We start from the raw sequence: 18,052 nt of genomic DNA, 5'->3' as shown, positions 1-18,052 counted from the left end.
GGGCACTTAAACACGGTCTTATATTAGCCCCGACAGACCACAGATAAACGGGACAAGACTGACTCACACAGGGGTTGATGGCAAGGAAGGGCAGGTAGTCGATGGACAGCACAAGGTGCACCTTGGCTCAGGGACAGGATCCACACGGTCCGGTCCAGATATGCGGGGAGGTATCGTCGCGCTGGAGGTGGCGTCTGTTTCTCCTCAAGCTGGGGGCGCATCTCACGTCACCTCCGGTAAGTGGCTGCGTATATCCAGCGGGGAGTGACACGCCCTCGGCTCGTTAGCTCCGCCCCAGATGGAATCGGCCCGCCGCTTCTTATTGGGTGCGGGGGGGTTACCGGGCTCCGCCCTTGACGAGGAGCTGACAGTCAGCCCCTTCGTGGTAACCCCGTCGGAGCACATGGGCAATGGCGGCTAACCAAGCCGGAGTGAGGACGCACACTCCCCGCGCGCTGTTGTTGTAGTTGTTGTTGTTGTAGTTTCATGAGGAAGATGGGAGGAGGTATGGGGAGGTCCTAAACTCACTACTGGTGCCATACAGTCACATTCTGGTGCAACGAAGAGTCAGAATTAATGGAAACGAGTCCTTAACTGACATAGACTAAGAATAACTAGCAAGATGTCCTATAGTTGTCTACGTGAGATGCGGTGAACCTGGGCACGACATTTAATGGGGGAAAAAGGGGAAGGTCGGTTCTACAGAGTGTTGTTTACAGACAATGGGACTAGGGAATGGGGGATTGGGGATAGTTGGGGAGTATTGGGGAAATAGGGGAATATTTACAAGCGGATATGGATGGAGGCCAAATCCCATATCCGCAACAATACTTTCAAAGCTTGGCCTACCGTTTCGTGGGCACAATGAGGGAAAGGAATCTAAATTGAAAAGGGAATGTCCTTGAATTTTGTGATTTCTTTTCAAAGTATGATGAAACTTTAAATAAAATGCATTCTAGTTATTTTAATTGCACAAGTCCTGAATTTCAAAACGAAGTGCTACAGATCTGTGCAGATTTGGTTCTCAAAGAAATTGTACAGGCAGTGAATAAGACTGGGTTTTTATGCCATAATGGCAGATGAAAATATCAGATATGCAGAAAAACTCGAGATCAGAGAAAGATTCCTGTGCTTTGTCAATTGCTCATCTTCCTAAAATGCAGAAGGCATTTATACTGCCATAAAGAAAGCTTTGGAGACAAATGGATTGCAGAATATGCTGATAGTTTCCCAATCTTATGATGGTGCTGCGGTCATGTCAGGACACGTAACTGGGGTTCAGCAGCGAATGAAAGAGGCCATCCGTTTGCAATATATGTACATTGCATGGTACACAAACTCAACCTCGTCATTGTGGAGTGCTGTAAAGTGAGTCGTAGTGCTGTGGGCTTTCTAAATGTAGTTGAGAAATTGTATTCAGTGTTTGCGGAGCCAACCAATCATCAGGTATTTATCGACATGCAGACAGCTTTGGGTCTAAAGCAAAAAAGAGATTGTGCAGCTCAGTGATGCACATTGGACATGTAAGTGGAGAAGTTTGTCGGCAGTAAAAACGCATTACACGACCATCATGTGGTGTCTCTGAGATCTAAGTGAACAAGGTGAAAAGTTGCCAGTGAAAGCAAACAGCCTTTTTCATCTCATGATTGGAGTTTCATTCATTGCCTGATTAATTAATTATCTTTCACGACATTTTGAAAATTATTCATGTCACTAACAACGGACTTCAAAGCATTGACACCACAGTTGCAAATGCTGCCTCTATGATAGGGAACCTCAAAGTGTACTTTGAAAAACTCAGAAGTGAAGAAAGCTGGAATGATATGTGGAAAGAAATTACAGAATTCTGTAAAGACCATGACATTGCAGTACCAGACGAAGACAAACATCACTCGCCAAAAAGAAAAAGAGCATGTGGCATCAGCAGTTGTACATTCCCGTTTTGGATGCTGTAACTGCAGAGTTAGAGAGACGATTCTCAAAAGAATCGATGGAAATTGCTGAAGCATGTGACTCAGTGTTAAGATGTCACCAAAATGCCATTCATCTACATCCACTATTGCAGAATATACACACCCACTCAAAATAAATCTTCAGCTTGCAGCTGCAGAAATTGACCTTTTTACCAGTAGACAATCTGTTGTTACCCTTCAGAGACTTCAAAAAGAATTGTCTCAGAGAATGTACCCAAACTATTACACAGTCATTCAGTTAGCTCTCACACTGCATCAGAACTGCCACGTCGGAACAAAGCTTTTCTGCAATGAGGCGGATTAAAAGCTGGTTGCGCTCAACCATGGAAGAGGAAAGATTTTCTTCACTGGCTCTTCTTCACATAAAAGGCGATTTAACTGCGAAGCCGATTCCAGTGGACATTGTGGATGTTTACGCGAACCGAAGGGAAAGACGTTTTTTTTTTTTTTTTTTTTTTTTTTTTTTGTATACAAGATCGAGGCTCGTGAAAGAGCGAAAATTAATCACACAGAAAGACAAACAGACACATAAAACAAATAACATCGGGAGCGGTAGACAAGATGGGGAGAGAGGGGGAAGGACACAAACACAACATTTGAGAGCAGGGACCGAGAGACATGGAGACATCGAGAGATCTGTGGGAGGGAGAGGGCTTTGGGGGGGAGGCATGTGAAGGGGGGAGGCATGTGAAGGGGGGGAGGCATGTGAAGGGGGGGGGGGGGGGGGGTGGGAGAGGTATAAACATATGGACACTGCCAGGATTTCCAGGAAATAAGTTGGAATTTCAAACAAGGTGGATCTGGGGTGAATTAGTGGGGGTAGAAAAGATCAAGGTTATGGATGGGGGAAGATAAGAGATGGTGGTGAACAGCTGTTTTAAAGACCTGGAGGGAGGAGAGGGATTGAAGGGAGTGTGGGAGTTTGTTCCACAGGCGGGAGAAAAGAGGAATGAAAGAGTGAAGGTGAGCAGAGAGCCGAGATTTCGGCAGTTTAACCATCAGAGGGTTGCTGGCAGATCTTGTGCGACCTGTAGGAATATTTGGGGGACAGAGCACGGAGAGAGCTGGGGGAGCAAGGCCGGAGAGGAGTCGGTAGAAGACAGAAAGACATTTGCATCTACATTAGTCATTAACCCAAGTGTACATGGGAAAAAATCTAGACTTGGTATAACACAGTTGACCTGGGAACTGAAACGAAGTTAATTTGCAAAATTTATTGTTATCTCTATTTTTATTGTTATGCTTTTATATACAATCTTTCGGTTCATGGATGATATTTGGTTAAAAAAAAAAAGAAAAAAAAAAGATGCATTTCTCCTTTTATTTGGAATATTATATTATGTATGTATGTTACAAGGCCATGCTAAAGCCAGCGATGCAAATGATAGATAATCCAAAAGACATTTATTATCATACAAAAAAATAAAATACAAAAAACAATAAATGATGCGGTGTGTCCTCCAAAGACTAAAAAAAGGTCCTTTACTGGAAGCATTTCACACACCCTGTTTGTTGGTTTACACCAAATAAATCTCCATTGCAGCAGTGATGTTCCTTGGAAGCCACGTAGTACCTTCCGCCCTGTTTTGCATGTGGAGCAACACTAACTCTAGCACAAGTTCTCTGAGGACCAAACGTCATTTATATGCAACACCTTGGTGAAATTTGGGATGCTGTGCTGTGAACAGAATATACTATGCATTCAGACAAGCCACAACTACAACATTGTAGCACATGGCCATAGTCCACCTACAGGATTGTCGTTTACAGGAGTAGTTGCAAACCATTTGGTCCACACCCCCTTTTGTGTAGTTGTAGTAGATGACCATCTCAGGTCTTTTTACACCTTTCAGACGACTTTGTCATGGTGCATTGTCCTCAACAAAATGAAAAGCACACGAAGATAAACCTTGTAAAACCGAATAAGTTAGGAAATAATGAGAATAAAAAGAAACGTACTTTTGTCAAAGGGAGAAACACGGTGGTAAATGATTTAAAAATGGAAAAATAACCTAAAAATAAATCACAAAACAATGTCGATGAATAAGGATGCAGCAAAGGTTTGTACAACGCTCTCAAAATGCAGAAGATGCACCTCACAGATCACTTGATGTTTTCATTGTTATAAAATAAAAATCATGTGAAGTAAAAAAAAACAAAAAAAACTTATTTTTGTCAAAGAAATGGAATCACTGATCCGATTTGGAAGATCGTAAAATAAACATTAAGTTGAAAAAAAACTCAAGTACATGAGAAGACACGATCTTGAAAGCACACAGAAGATTTCAAAATAACTTGAATAAACGACAAATTACTCAGGACATTCCCCCGGAGACGATGAACCTTGAACACAATGTGTCATGTGCAAATTACGAAGGATACAGAGCAAAATTCAACCAATGGTCCATTGAACCCGAGCCATGCATTCTAGGGGTAGCGTTTTTATTAAATGTAAATAAATAATTACCGTTAAAACTGAACGGAATAAAAAAAAATACCAGACGAAATGTTGGAAAAATTTGACACATGAAAGGGCATGCGAATAGATATCGAAATAAAAAAGTTATTGACCCCTCCAAATATAGAAGTCAAACTACGCCAATGCCGGTATATCTGTCCCTTGTCCAAGAGTACACATTGCATCAGCAAGTAATGGTTTGTTTTCCTCTCGGTGAAGTCCACTTGGGTCAAACAATGATGACGGACAACGACAAAGCTCATATTTGAAAGTTTCTTGACCATTTTCTGTGACTACCTGCAACCATTATCAGACACTAAAAGAGCATATGGGGATCAACCTGAATGGTCTCCCCATCCAGCTGGGTATCAAACTGAATGTTGGAGGGATGCCTCACCAACTTTGGCAATAAACTTGTGACTGTTATTACCTGGCTCTTTTTCTTGTATTGAATTGTACAAAGCATTCATCAGCCACATGTATTGAAGAATCTTGTTTCCTACTTCCTTCGCTTTATGGGCATTCATGGTAAAGTTAGCTGTTCAATGAGATATGTTGCATATATTGTACCAAATCAGCACCCTGCCGCCATCTTGGATTTATTACAAATTCACTATTTTGCTCCACCTACATTTATCTATATTCTTTATATGTTGTTTGTTTTGTTTATATGTTGTTAAACTTTGTGGTAACCATCATGTGACCATCATGACCTGAAGGCTATACTCTGGTCTTGTTACAATCAGTTGAAGACGAAAATGCAGCAAGCTTGTAGAGAAGCCTACAGCAATTGCATAAACATTATATGCCCTAACCTGAAGTGAAACCCAAAGTGCTTCTGGAGTTTTTATAATCCAGCAAAAGATGTGACAACAGTGGAGTTGCTTCCTTATTAGGCTCTTATGGCCTAACCTATACCATCAGTAAGACAAAGGCTGATCTTCTGAACATTCAATTTGTTTTGGTCTTGTTGTAAAATCAATACTCAGACCTCTTTCAAGTAATGAGGTTGTATTGAACTGCATCTCCAATCATCCTACAACACAAAATAATGCACAAACATTTGCACTACAAAGGAAGCAATCAAAACAAACATCTCCTCCAAGCACCCCCCACAAGCAAGCAATTACGTACCTGTTAATCCCGATAGTCTCTTGGCACTAGGGTAACAGAATGCCATGAGACCGAGCGCCAAACAGTCCGGACTTGTATAAGCTCCCTAAAGGTGGGCCCTCCGACCGAACATTCTCTTCAAGCTCGAGACATTACATCATATTTCACCACAGGTCTTTAATAAAGATGAGCAACCCACTGCCTTGCCTAGCCCTGGTGACCAGGACCATCCTACCAGGGGGTAATGTGGGGGTTACATACAATGGAGTTAACAAACTTCTGAAGAACCTAACCCAAATAAAGCTTTAAGTCCCAACGAGATACCTGTATGTCTGCTCAATATATTAGCCAACTACATGGGCCTTATGCTAACCATCCTCTTCCAAGTATCGCTAGATAGTAGTGTTATGTGGAAGAGGGGGGGGGGGGGGCAACTTTGCACGCTCTGGAGAAAGACCTCGCTTATGAACGAAAGATCGAGAGAAAACTCGCTTGAGGAAGGAGGGATCTGGAGAGACCGGGGAAGAGACCGGGTGACAAAGAAGAAGAGGCCTCGTTGTTGAGATTGATTGCAGAAAGCCTTGTGTGAAAGGACAGGCAAATCTGTTGGAGTGGACCAAGTGTGGCTTTATCTTGGATTACTGCAAAGCTGGTTTCACTCAATGTTGGTGGAGGAAGAAGACCAAGAGCACTCCCAGGAGGCCTTGTTTAAAAGACAAGGAGGTCACGAGGCCTGGCGGAGGAGGTGGATCGAAGGCTTTCTGGCAGAATGGGTGATGGCTGATATCAAAGACCAAAATGATTCAAAGCAATTTGGTAACATGGAAGGCAGCTCTGTGTCCCATTACTTATCAGCCTGCTTAATGAGCTTCACCGGGGCATCGATAAACCGGGTCATCATGCCACCATCTGCACAATTGACTTCATGAAAGCCTTCGATCTGATCGACCACACAAAGGCTCTTCAGAAGCCGGTTCAGCTGGGGGTCAACCCGGCCATGATCCCCGTGATCACAAGCTTTCTTTCGCGACGCCTGCAGACAACTCGATACTGTGGTGCATCTTCATCCGAGCAACAGCTGTCCTGTTGAGTTCCACAGGAGACCAAACCTGGTCCGGTAATCTTCCTGATTATGATCAATGATGCTGCCTTGACTTCTGAGAAAAGATGGAAATATGTTGATGACCTTACCATCGCTGATGTTGTCCACAAATCACATACCAGTCATTTACAGGCTCATGTGGATGTTCTTTCGGCGTGGAGCTGTTTGAATGCAATGAAATCAAAAGCTGAAAAATGCAAAGTAATGCATGTCAGTTTTCTACGCAATGGTTTCCCTCCCCACTTGATCACCATGGGAAATGAAGTTCTTGAATCTGTGTCGACACTTCACCTCCATGGCGATACCATACAGTCGAACCTTAAGTGGGACGCGCAGGTCGAGTAAGTCATCAAGTGCGCATCCTGCCGCCTCTACATTTTGTGCAAATTGAAGAGTAACGGTGTTTCAGACAGAGATCTTGTGTTCATCTACACAGTGTATATTCGCCCTTTGATGGAATTCTGTGCACCGGTTTGTAGTAGTGACCTGACAGTACAGCAGTCTGATCGCAAAGAGAGAATGCAGCGAAGAGCTCTTCGGATGATCGCGTACCCTGATCAACATCATTACGAGAAACTCCTTAGCAGCTTCGGCATTCCTTCCCTGGCTAAGCGAAGAAATGATATACTCAGCAACTTCGCGAAATCGATCCTGGCTTCCTTGCGACATCGTGATCTGCTTCCAGCTGAACGGCAAAGCCTCTCTCAAACTGGACTCAGAAATTCTCACCACATACACATTCCTCAATGAAGAACTCAGCGATATAAACAATCTAGTGTCCCTGCTCTAGTGAAACTGTTCAACGTCCAGTTGAAACATGATTAATGTATTTTAATCTTTTAAATGAATTTTTTTTCTGTTTGTTTTGATTTTCTGCATTTTTTCAATAATTTCGAAAGTTTTCAACTTTTATTACCAGCATGTGTAATTTAATACAAGGTAAATATATTTATCCTGTATTTATTGAAATAAAATGCATAACTTGGGGAGCATGATTAATGTATTTTAACTTTTAAATTAATTTATTTTGTTTTGTTGATTTTCCAAATTTCTGTAACAATCTCAAAAGATTTAAATTTTTATTAACAGCATGTGCTATTTGACACAAAGTAAATACATTTTTACTGCATAATTGAAATAAGACACATAATTTGAATTACTTTGATTGAATATATAATTTTTGTAATGTTATATATTATACCATTTTTAAGTCAGTGTAGGTTATTTAATACAAATACTTAGATATTTTGAATCTAAAGTCGAACCTTAGCGTGGACGCGCAGGTCGAGCAAGTCATCAAGCGGACCAAAACAAAGGTTCTGTAATATTAACAGTGAAATTAAGAATTGTGGAGACCAAATACTTTTGTCAATTTCAACTTATTTTTGGAGAAAATTGTGAGTTATTTGAAAAAAGCGCAAGCGTGCCAATATTTTTGGTCATGACTGTATTTCCCTCCATTGATTAAGCCTAGTTCGCACATGTGTTAGCCGGGACGTTCTTCCATATCAGTTGGCTCCACACATTAGCCAGTATGTACTGGTCAGTTCACTCGGCTGCACATAATTAAATAGGATAAAGATCAGTACATAGAGGGTACGATCCCCGGTTAGATAAACCACATTACCCCAGTTAGATAAACCACATCACCCCACAGGTAAACGGTGTCAGACTGCTGAGAGAGCAGTCTCTGAGAGACAGAGAGCAGAACAGAGAGAACCCTGGGAGATTTGTTTGACTAGTTGGAATTCGTGGTTGATTGGCAGGCAGCCTGCCAGACCGCGGAGTTATCTGCCACCAGTGACCTCAGGATCGGAGATTGAGAGGAACCCAAGGAATATCCTCTCGTGGCGAACCCCACATCCGTAACAATTGCATATATATTATGAATCACATCATACACACATACGTGTGTGTGTGTGTGTGTGTGTGTGTGTGTGTGTGTGTGTGTGTTTCTTTTATGTATTCTAGCTCCTCCGCAAGCCTTAACACTCTATAGAAGATTGTTTTAACTGCGACACTGCTGTTTCACAAGAGAGAATGGCAGCCATGATTATGCAGTCTGTTCGGTGGTATTGTAAGCTGGGGAAACATCTGCCAGTACTGGTTGTTGCTGGTGGTGTTGAATAGCCCACAGTAGTCTCTTTCACAAAAAGTGGACAATTTTTTTACCAACACACTGAACAATTACAAAATTCTGCTCCAACAACTATTACTGGGAAGGCAATGGCAAGCAACCAAGTGTTTTACCTTAACTAGAAAACTGTTGCGGAAGTCTACAGCAGCATGGGAAAGTTATGGGGTTAATCAAGGATAAAGATGACAAACACGAGACACCAGATATAAGCAATGGAGAAATGTGGCAAAATATGACAAGTGTCTTGAGTTGGCAAGGTCAAAGGTCCATTATATGAATGGACAGCAGTGCAATTTGAATGATAACGTGCCAACTCTGAGAAAGCCGATCTGGATGGGATCCTAGAAGAGTATCTGGATGGGATCCTTGGAGCAAGGTTGCGACTTCGACCTCTGCACGGCATTCAAAGTTTAAGTATTTTCCAATTTGTGTCTGTCAAATTTCCACTCGTTATTTTATTGTGTATGTGTTACTGTGCGTTTCGAGTTTTTTTTTTTTTTTTTTTTTTTGTATACAAGATCGAGGCTCGTGAAAGAGCTAAAAGTTTGGTTTGCAATTTTGGTTTTGGTTTGGTAAAAAGTTTGTTAAAAGTTTGGTAAAAGTTTGAAAGAGTTAATCTTGGTTTGCAATTCGTGCAAACTTGTGGATATTTAAATCGTTTTCTGTTCGCACCGCGTGCGCGGCCTGGTAACTTGAGGCTTCCCTCACCCAATCGGTGTTTTGTGTATTTAAGTTCTTTCCTTCACTGTATTGCTTATTTCTGAGATTTTCTCTTCTCCCCCTAACTTCCCCGAACATATACACTTTGTCTAACGTTTTAAATACCAATATATATATATATATATATATATATATATATATATATATATATATATATATATATATATATATATATATATATATTGTTGCGGATATGGGATTTGGCCTCCATCCATATCCGCTTGTAAATATTCCCCTATTTCCCCAATACTCCCCAACTATCCCCAATCCCCCATTCCCTAGTCCCATTGTCTGTAAACAACACTCTGTAGCCCCGACCTTCCCCTTTTTCCCCCATTAAATGTCGTGCCCAGGTTCACCGCATCTCACGTAGACAACTATAGGACATCTTGCTAGTTATTCTTAGTCTATGTCAGTTAAGGACTCGTTTCCATTAATTCTGACTCTTCGTTGCACCAGAATGTGATTGTATGGCACCAGTAGTAAGTTTAGGACCTCCCAATACCTCCCCGCATCTCTTCCTCATGAAACAACACCAACAACAACAACAGCGGCGCGGGGAGTGCGCGTCCTCACTCCGGCTTGGTTAGCCGCCATTGACCATGTGCTCCGACGGGGTTACCACACAGTGGCTCACTGTCAGCTCCTCGTCAAGGGCGGAGCCCGGTAACCCCCCGCACCCAATAAGAAGCGGCGGACCGATTCCATCTGGGGCGGAGCTAACGAGTCGAGGGCGTGTCACTCCCTGCTGGATATGCGCCGGAAGACGGAGGTGACGTCAGATGCGCCTGAGCTACGAAGGAGAAAGGACGTCACCTCCTAGCGCTGAGAGATACCTCCCGCATCTCTGGACCGGACCGGGTCGATTCTGCCCCTGAGCCAAGGTGCACCTTGAGCCATCGACTACCTGCCCCTCCTTGCCATCAATCCCTGTGTGAGTCAGTCTTGTCCCGTTTATCTGTGGTTTGTCGGGGCTAAGATAAGACCGTGTTTAAGTGCCCACCTTTCTGTGCTGTACCTCTTGTGCCGTGTAATCTAAACGTTCTGCAAACCCATATTATAACCTCCTCCGGAGGTCTTGAGAACTGTACCCCTGGTGTCGTGTCATTTAACCCAGCCGTTGTGTCCTTTCCTTCATTGATCTAGCGTAGCGCGATTCGGCCAACGTTCGAGTATAATCGGGTAACTTGTGCGAACACGGCGGCCATTCCGCTCGGCCCAGCATAACATCTTAATAAGTCGTGTCCGCAACAATTGGTGTCGGGAAGTGGGATCGGTCCCGGAGCGCGTTTCACGCGCTCGAAATTATAACGGCGAAATTTGATTTTGTTTTACGAAAATAAAAACCCGAATTTTGAAAGTCGCGCTATGGCAAATCAAGACGGCTGGGTTCCGGTAGAGGAGAGTGAGGCAGGGTCGATCCAGGACCAAAATGAGGGACATGAGGGGAGCGAAGCAGTGAGGGTGGCAGGTTCGCAAAATAGCGTCGTCGCGCACGAGGTTACGGGCGCGCAAAATGGCGCCTCGCACATGGCCACGGCGCCCACGCCCGTGACCGTAGTAGCGCCGCTGGTAGATTTGGACCTTTTTTTTCATACAAATGAAGGCCCTTATGGCCCAGAATAGCGAGAAAATGAGGGAGGAAATGAGGGCTCAGAGTGAGCAATTAGGGGTAATGGGAAACCAAATGGGGGTAATGGGAAACCAAATGGGGGTAATGAGGGACGAAGCGAGGGGTACCGGTGAGGGATTAGACAAGAAATTAGAGGGGTTAGACAATGGGATAGAAGGGGTGAAACATGGGTTAATGGGGGTGGAAAATAGAATGGCTGCCCAGGAGAATCAGATAGAAGGGGTGAAACATGGGTTAATGGGGGTGGAAAATAGAATGGCTGCCCAGGAGAATCAGATAGAGGGAGTGAAAAATGGGTTAGAGGGGTTAGAAAACAGTATGGAAGGCAAATTGAGGGACATGAGGGACCAAGCAGAAAGGGAAGTTAAACAAATGGGGCAGCAGATAGAGGAGGTCAGAATGGGGGTATAAACCAAACTGGATGCTCACAGGGAGGAAATGGAGCAGATGAGGGTGGCATCTGGGCAGGAGATGCAAGTGATGGGAGAGGAGATCAGAAGAGGAGTGAGTGAGGAGGTCGGAGGAGTGCGTGAGGAGGTGAGGCACTGTAAGGAGCACATGGAGAAGGAGGTGAGAAAGGGGACTGTAAAGTTACAAGGGGGCATAGAGGACCTGACGCAGGAAGTAGAACAACTGACAGAGGGACAAAAAGAACTAACGGACCAGGTAAAGAAGAACACAGCGGTAATAGGAGGGTTAAAAGCGACACAAAATGACCTAAAAAATGACTTGGTAGCGACGAAGAGGGAATGTCAGATGGTACGTGAGGGACTGACAACGAGGTTGGACGAGGTGATAGAGGTAATGGAGACGAAGGACCGGCAGGTGAGGACGCACATGGAAACGGTCAAGGTAGCCTTAGAGGACGAGCTTGAGGAGACGTACCGGGAAATAAAAGAGGTGAAGCAGAAATTAGAAGAAGTGGAAGAAGGGGTGAGCGAAATTAAGAAGCGACGGAGAGAGGATAAGAAAGAGATAAAAGAGGAGATAAAAGAATTGGTCCAAAGTCTGTGTTTGGATCGTGATGATGTGCTCATTAACCGGATGAGGAATTCGGAACTTTGGCATGGAGCACGGCCCAGCAGGAGGATCCTGTCCTGGGGCCAGTGTTCAATTGGGTCAAATTGGGGCAAAGACCAAAGGGGGAAGAGGTCACCCCCCTCGGGGCGCAAACAAAGGCATATTGGGCTCAGTGGCAGACCCTGGAATTGAAGGATAACATCTTGTATCGCAAGTGGGTGGAGGTTCCCTCTGATAAAACTTCCTGGCTGGTGGTAGTCCCAAATAAATTTAAGACCGATATATTGCAACAGGTGCATGGTACCCGCCCCGGCGGCCATTTGGGCAGGACAAAGACGACATCGCAGGTACGCCGGAGGTTTTATTGGTTGAATATGGGGCGCGACATACAGGACTGGTGTCGGAGATGCGACGCCTGTACTGCCAAAAAGGGACCAGCACGGAGGATGAGGGCCCCCCTTCAATTACACCAGGTGGGGGCCCCCCTAGAGCGGGTGGCCATGGATATCCTAGGCCCACTACCCCGCACCCGCCTAGGTAATAAGTACATCCTCGTTGTGATGGACTACTTCACCAAGTGGCCGGAGGCCTACGCCCTCCCCAACCAAGAAGCAGGGGTGGTAGCGCAGGCCTTCGTGGAAGGATTTGTGTGCCGGCATGGGATTCCACAGGAGTTGCACACCGACCAGAGACGAAATTTTGAGAGCAAATTGCTAAAAGATGTGTGCAGTCTCATGTCAATTCGGAAACCAGAACAACGCCTTTAAGACCTCAATCTGACGGATGGTGGAAAGATTCAACCGAACTTTAATCCAACAACTGGCACTGTTCACCGCCACCCGTCAGGATGACTGGGACGAACATCTCCCTTATTTGCTCATGGCCTACCGAACCAGCCAGCACGGGGCCACCGCATGCAGTCCAGCGTTGCTTATGTATGGGCGGGAGTTACCTCCCGTAAGATAAGACCGTGTTTAAGTGCCCACCTTTCTGTGCTGTACCTCTTGTGCCGTGTAATCTAAACGTTCTGCAAACCCATATTATAACCTCCTCCGGAGGTCTTGAGAACTGTACCCCTGGTGTCGTGTCATTTAACCCAGCCGTTGTGTCCTTTCCTTCATTGATCTAGCGTAGCGCGATTCGGCCAACGTTCGAGTATAATCGGGTAACTTTGTGCGAACACGGCGGCCATTCCGCTCGGCCCAGCATAACATCTCAATAAGTCGTGTCCGTAACAATCTATATATATATATATATATATAAATAAAAATATATATAAGTTCCTTCTCTCCTCGCCCCGCCCCCTTTATCTCCTTTTCTTCCACCTCTTCGTTCCATCTCCAGCCGTAACTCGGCTTTCAAATTCTAGTTTCCTCCATCTCATTTAACCCTTTCTCCTTTCTGTGATCCAGGCCCTCACTTCAGGGACTTTTCCCAAATTGTTTTTCACAGTTTTGTTTAAATGTGTTTAAACTTTCCCCTGCAGTATTTTATTCAGTGGTTTATTAGAACACGCTGTTTTTCTTCCAATTTAAAAGGATTTTTTCAATTTCCTCGTCAAATCATTCCACTTCAAAAAAAATTCAATCTCTTACAGTCATTCCTCCCTACATTCTCTAAACTCACCTTCATTCCACCCCTCCTCTATCGTTCTCAAACGTATCTCTGACTTGAAAATCACAATAAATCCAGGTTGCAATAAATGTTCGTTTTTCATCAATCGTCCACTTTCTAAACTCCCCCCTCACTTTCTAAACTCCCCCCTCACTTTCTAAACTCCCCCCTCACTTTCTAAACTCCCCCTCACTTTCTAAACTCCCCCCTCACTTTCTAAACTCCCCCCTCACTTTCTAAACTCCCCCCTCACTTTCTAAACTCCCCCCTCACTTTCTAAACTCCCCCCTCACCTTCAAAACTCCCACCTCACCTTCAAAACTCCCTCTCACCCATCCCCTTCAAAACTACCCCCTCACCCCTCCCCTTCAAAACTCCCCCCCACCCCACCCCTCACCTTCAAATCTCCCCCCCTACAAATTCTCTCCAAATCTCCCCTCTACCACCTCCTCCACAAAGCTGCGTGCTCCCCACTTCCTCTCCCTTCCATCACATACCTCCACCTCCTCCAACCTTCGACTATGCTCTGCTCCCCCCTCAAACAACACCTCACTGTGCCTCTTCCCATCACCATCAAACCTTTTGTGCTCCTCATCCTTTTGTCCTTCCCTTTCTCCAAACTCTTCTGCCATCTCCGACACACTATCAACAGCTCTCCCTAACCCCCCCCTCTCACCCCTCATCTTACCCTACCCCTCTCCTCCCCTGTCATGTACCCAATGCTCCCCCCCCCCCCCTCTTCCTCAACGGGATGGACCTCAAACATCCGGGGCCTTCGCTCAAACCTGACTGATCTCTCCATACAGGTTGCTTCTGACAAACCAGACGTAATCTGCTTAACAGAAACTTTCCTCCTTCAAGATGTCTCTGATTCTTTAATATCTCTTCCTGGTTACTCCCTCCTCTGGTATGCTAGACCTGAGCCTCGTCCTGGTGGTGGGATTGCTATCTTTATCAAAAACTCACTTCCTCACTCTCCTTGCACTGCCCTCTCTCCACCCCACCCCCAGGAGTACATCCAGCTACAGCTTCATCTCCACTCCCACCTTTTGTTCATATGTGTTCTGTACCGTCCTCCAAACAGTGAATGAATTCATTCCTCCAAACAGTGATGACTCCATTTACATCTCCCTGTCTGACAACATGGACCAACTTCTATCCACTCATCCCAACTCTCTCTTCCTCATTTGTGGCGACTTCAACTGTCATCATGCCAGCTGGCTGGGTGTGGTTTTCTCTCTCACCAGCCATGTCATCTCAGCAAAGGACTTCTGCGACTCACTGGGACTGACACAATCTGTCAATTTCCCAACCCAGATCTCAGTCAATGGAGTATCTTCTCTTCTAGACTTGGTTATGACTAACTTCACTGCAAATGTCTGCTGCCCTTCTTCTGCTCCAATTGGTTCTTCTGATCATTTCCTTGTTAAAGCGGACATCTCTCTGGCCATTCTCAGAGCCTCCTCAGCGTCGACGAGTCTGGCATTTCACTCAGGCTGACTGGCATGGTCTTCAAGCAGCCATCAATCATTTGCACTGGTCTCCTATCTCTACTGCCTCTGACATCAACTCTTCCTGGGAATTATTCCAAAGTAAATTGCTCTCTCTCATGCACAGATTTATCCCATCTTGTCTTCAGTTGCCATACCCTTCCTCCCATCCATGGTACATTGAAGCTTGTAGTGAGGCAGTGGCCATGAAGCAACTTGCCTTCACTTCATGGAAGGCTAATCCAACTGAAGGAAATCTCAGTTCCTTTCACAAAGCTCGGAACAAGTGTGTGTCTACCCTCAGGAGAGCCAGGAAACAATATATCTCCACTCTTAAGACTGAACTCTCAAACCTGTCTCCCTCTTCCAAATCTTGGTGGTATCTGGTCAAATCTGTTTCTGGTGTTTGTTCCCCTTCCATCCCCTCCCTTTCCTCAAATGGCTACACAGCTGACACCGCACGTGAAAAAGCCGAATGCCTCAACTCTGCGTTTGCCTCAAAATCTTGTGTCCCAAACCTATCTCTCTCTGTACCCACCTTTCCCAGCTGCTCCAGGACTCTGTGTCCTTCTCTCCTGACACGGTGGAGAAGTTTTTGTCAAACCTCGACTCTGATTCTGCAACTGGACCAGACGGCATCAGCCCACGGGTCATAAATCCTGCTCTGCCGCTCTATCTCACCCTCTCTCTGTTCTCTTCACCCTCTCCTTTGCTCAAGGTCATCTGCCATCAGCTTGGAAATCAGCCAACATTACCGCTTTACACAAAAAGGTGCAAAAAACAGATCCTTGCAACTACAGATCAATCAGCCTGCTCCCAATAATCAGCAAAGTCATGGAATCAATCATCGCTTCTGACATCAAATCCTCCCTCTTCTCCAATGGCTTGATCTCGGATCATCAATTTAGATTCAGAACATGTCATTCTACTCTGGACATGCTGCTTCTGCTGTCTCAACAATGGATGGAGGTCCTTAATGCCAAACAGGAAATCAGAGCCGTCTCCCTTGACATATCACGTGCCTTCGATACGGTCTGGCACCCTGCTCTGCTCTCCAAACTCTCCTCCTACGGTTTCCATGGAAATCTCCACGTATGGGTTGCAAACTTCCTCTCTGGTCGTTGTCAACGTGTGGCCCTGAATGGATTTCTCCCATCTCTCCTTTCTGTTCAGGCTGGAGTTCCCCAAGGCAGTGTTCTGGGCCCTGTGCTTTTTTCTGGTCTTCATCAATGATCTCTCTCACTCTCTCTCACTCTCTGGAAAATCCTCTCTATCTCTTTGCTGATCACTCCACTCTGCCACTCCATACCTCATCCCTCAGATCGGCAGTCTTCAGCCTCCTCACTCTCTGCAGACCTGGACAAAATCAAAGACTGGTCAAACAAGTGGAACATGTCTTTCAATCCTGACAAATCTCACACTCTCACTATGTCTCTCTGAAAAGATCGTCTGGAAAACCCTCCCATCTACTTTCTGAACAATCCTCTCCAATAAGTTCTGTCACTGAAGCTTTTGGGTCTCACTATCTGCCATGATTTTTCCTGGGAAAACCACATTTCCAAGCTAGTCTCCAAAGCCAGTCGCCGACTGGGCATCATCCGTCGTGCGAAGTCCTTCTTTGGCACGCCTGAGCTCCTCACCACATACAAGGCTTTCATCCACAGCTCAATGGAATACTGTTCTCCCCTCTGGGCCGGTGCTCCTTCCTCAGACCTAGCTCGGCTTCCTGCTGTTGAAACCAAAGCTTTCAGAATCATTGGAATCTCCCACGATGAAGCTAACTCCGAGGGCCTTTTCACTCGCTCACCGCAGGCAGGTTGGTGGTCTTTCTGTCTTCTACCGACTTCTCTCCGGCCTAGCTCCCCCAGCTCTGTCTGTGCTCTGTTCCCCAAATATTCCTACAGGTCGCACAAGAGCTGCCTGCAACCCTCTTAGGGTTAAACTGCCAAAATCAAGACTCTCTATTCACCTTCACTCTTTCATTCCTCTTTTCTCCCGCCTATGGCACAAACTCCCTCACTCTATTCAATCCCACTCCACCCTCCAGGTCTTTAAAACAGCTGTTCACCACCATCTCTTGTCTTCCCTCATCCAAAACCTTGATCTTTTCTACCCCTGTTAATTCACCCCAGATCCACTTTTTCGAAATTCCAACTCCTTTCCTGGAAGTCCTAGCAATGTCCATGTGTTTTATACCTCTTCCACCGACCCCCCCCCCCCCCACTTCCCGTGCCTCCTCCCCCCAAGCCCTCCCTCCCACAGATCTCCCAATGTCTCTGTTCTCTACTGTTGTACTTGTGTGCTGCCTCTCTCTCCCCATCTTGTCTCCCGCTCCCTTTATCTTATGTTTTATGTGTCAGTTTGTCTTTTTTGTGATCAATGTTAGCTCTTACACGAGCCTCGATCTTGTATACAAAAAAAAACAAAAAACTTGATTTATTTTTCAATGGTAAATCTCTGGGCCAAATACCATCCATGGCTAAGCAAACATGTTTGCTAAATACAATTTAGGAAGACGTAGCATAAGCATGATTATCTTCCTGAGCAGCTGACAATAGAACATTCTGTACACATTTCCTAACATGACCAGAGAAATGCAATTCCTTCACATGATCAATAATAACAGCAGGAACATCACTCACTGTGCCAACTATAAACTAACCTTGCAGGAGATCATCAAGAACACAATCACGACAGTTGGCAGCAGCAAGGTTTTCGAGAACCGAAAGAGTATCTGGCAACATCACAAAATGTTATAACATTGGAAGTGTAAAAGGTATATTTTTTTACAT

General features: G+C 45.1%; 1 protein-coding gene across 1 annotated transcript in view; it reads right to left on the bottom strand.

Annotated features, from left to right (window-relative positions):
• The window catches only part of DPY19L1 (dpy-19 like C-mannosyltransferase 1), a 131,978-nt gene that overhangs the window by 43,033 nt on the left and 70,893 nt on the right, over positions 1-18,052 (bottom strand). The window contains exon 15 of the mRNA XM_068126592.2: positions 17,923-17,994. Within this exon, the coding sequence (XP_067982693.2) occupies positions 17,923-17,994 (72 nt within the window). The remainder of the gene's footprint in view (positions 1-17,922; positions 17,995-18,052) is intronic.

The sequence above is a fragment of the Myxine glutinosa genome, chromosome 10, assembly GCF_964187855.1.
Source record: "Myxine glutinosa chromosome 10, kmMyxGlut1.1, whole genome shotgun sequence".
NCBI classification, from domain to species: Eukaryota; Metazoa; Chordata; class Myxini; order Myxiniformes; family Myxinidae; genus Myxine; species Myxine glutinosa.
Note: the sequence above shows the minus strand (reverse complement) of the source record. Positions and strands in the feature narration are given on the sequence as shown.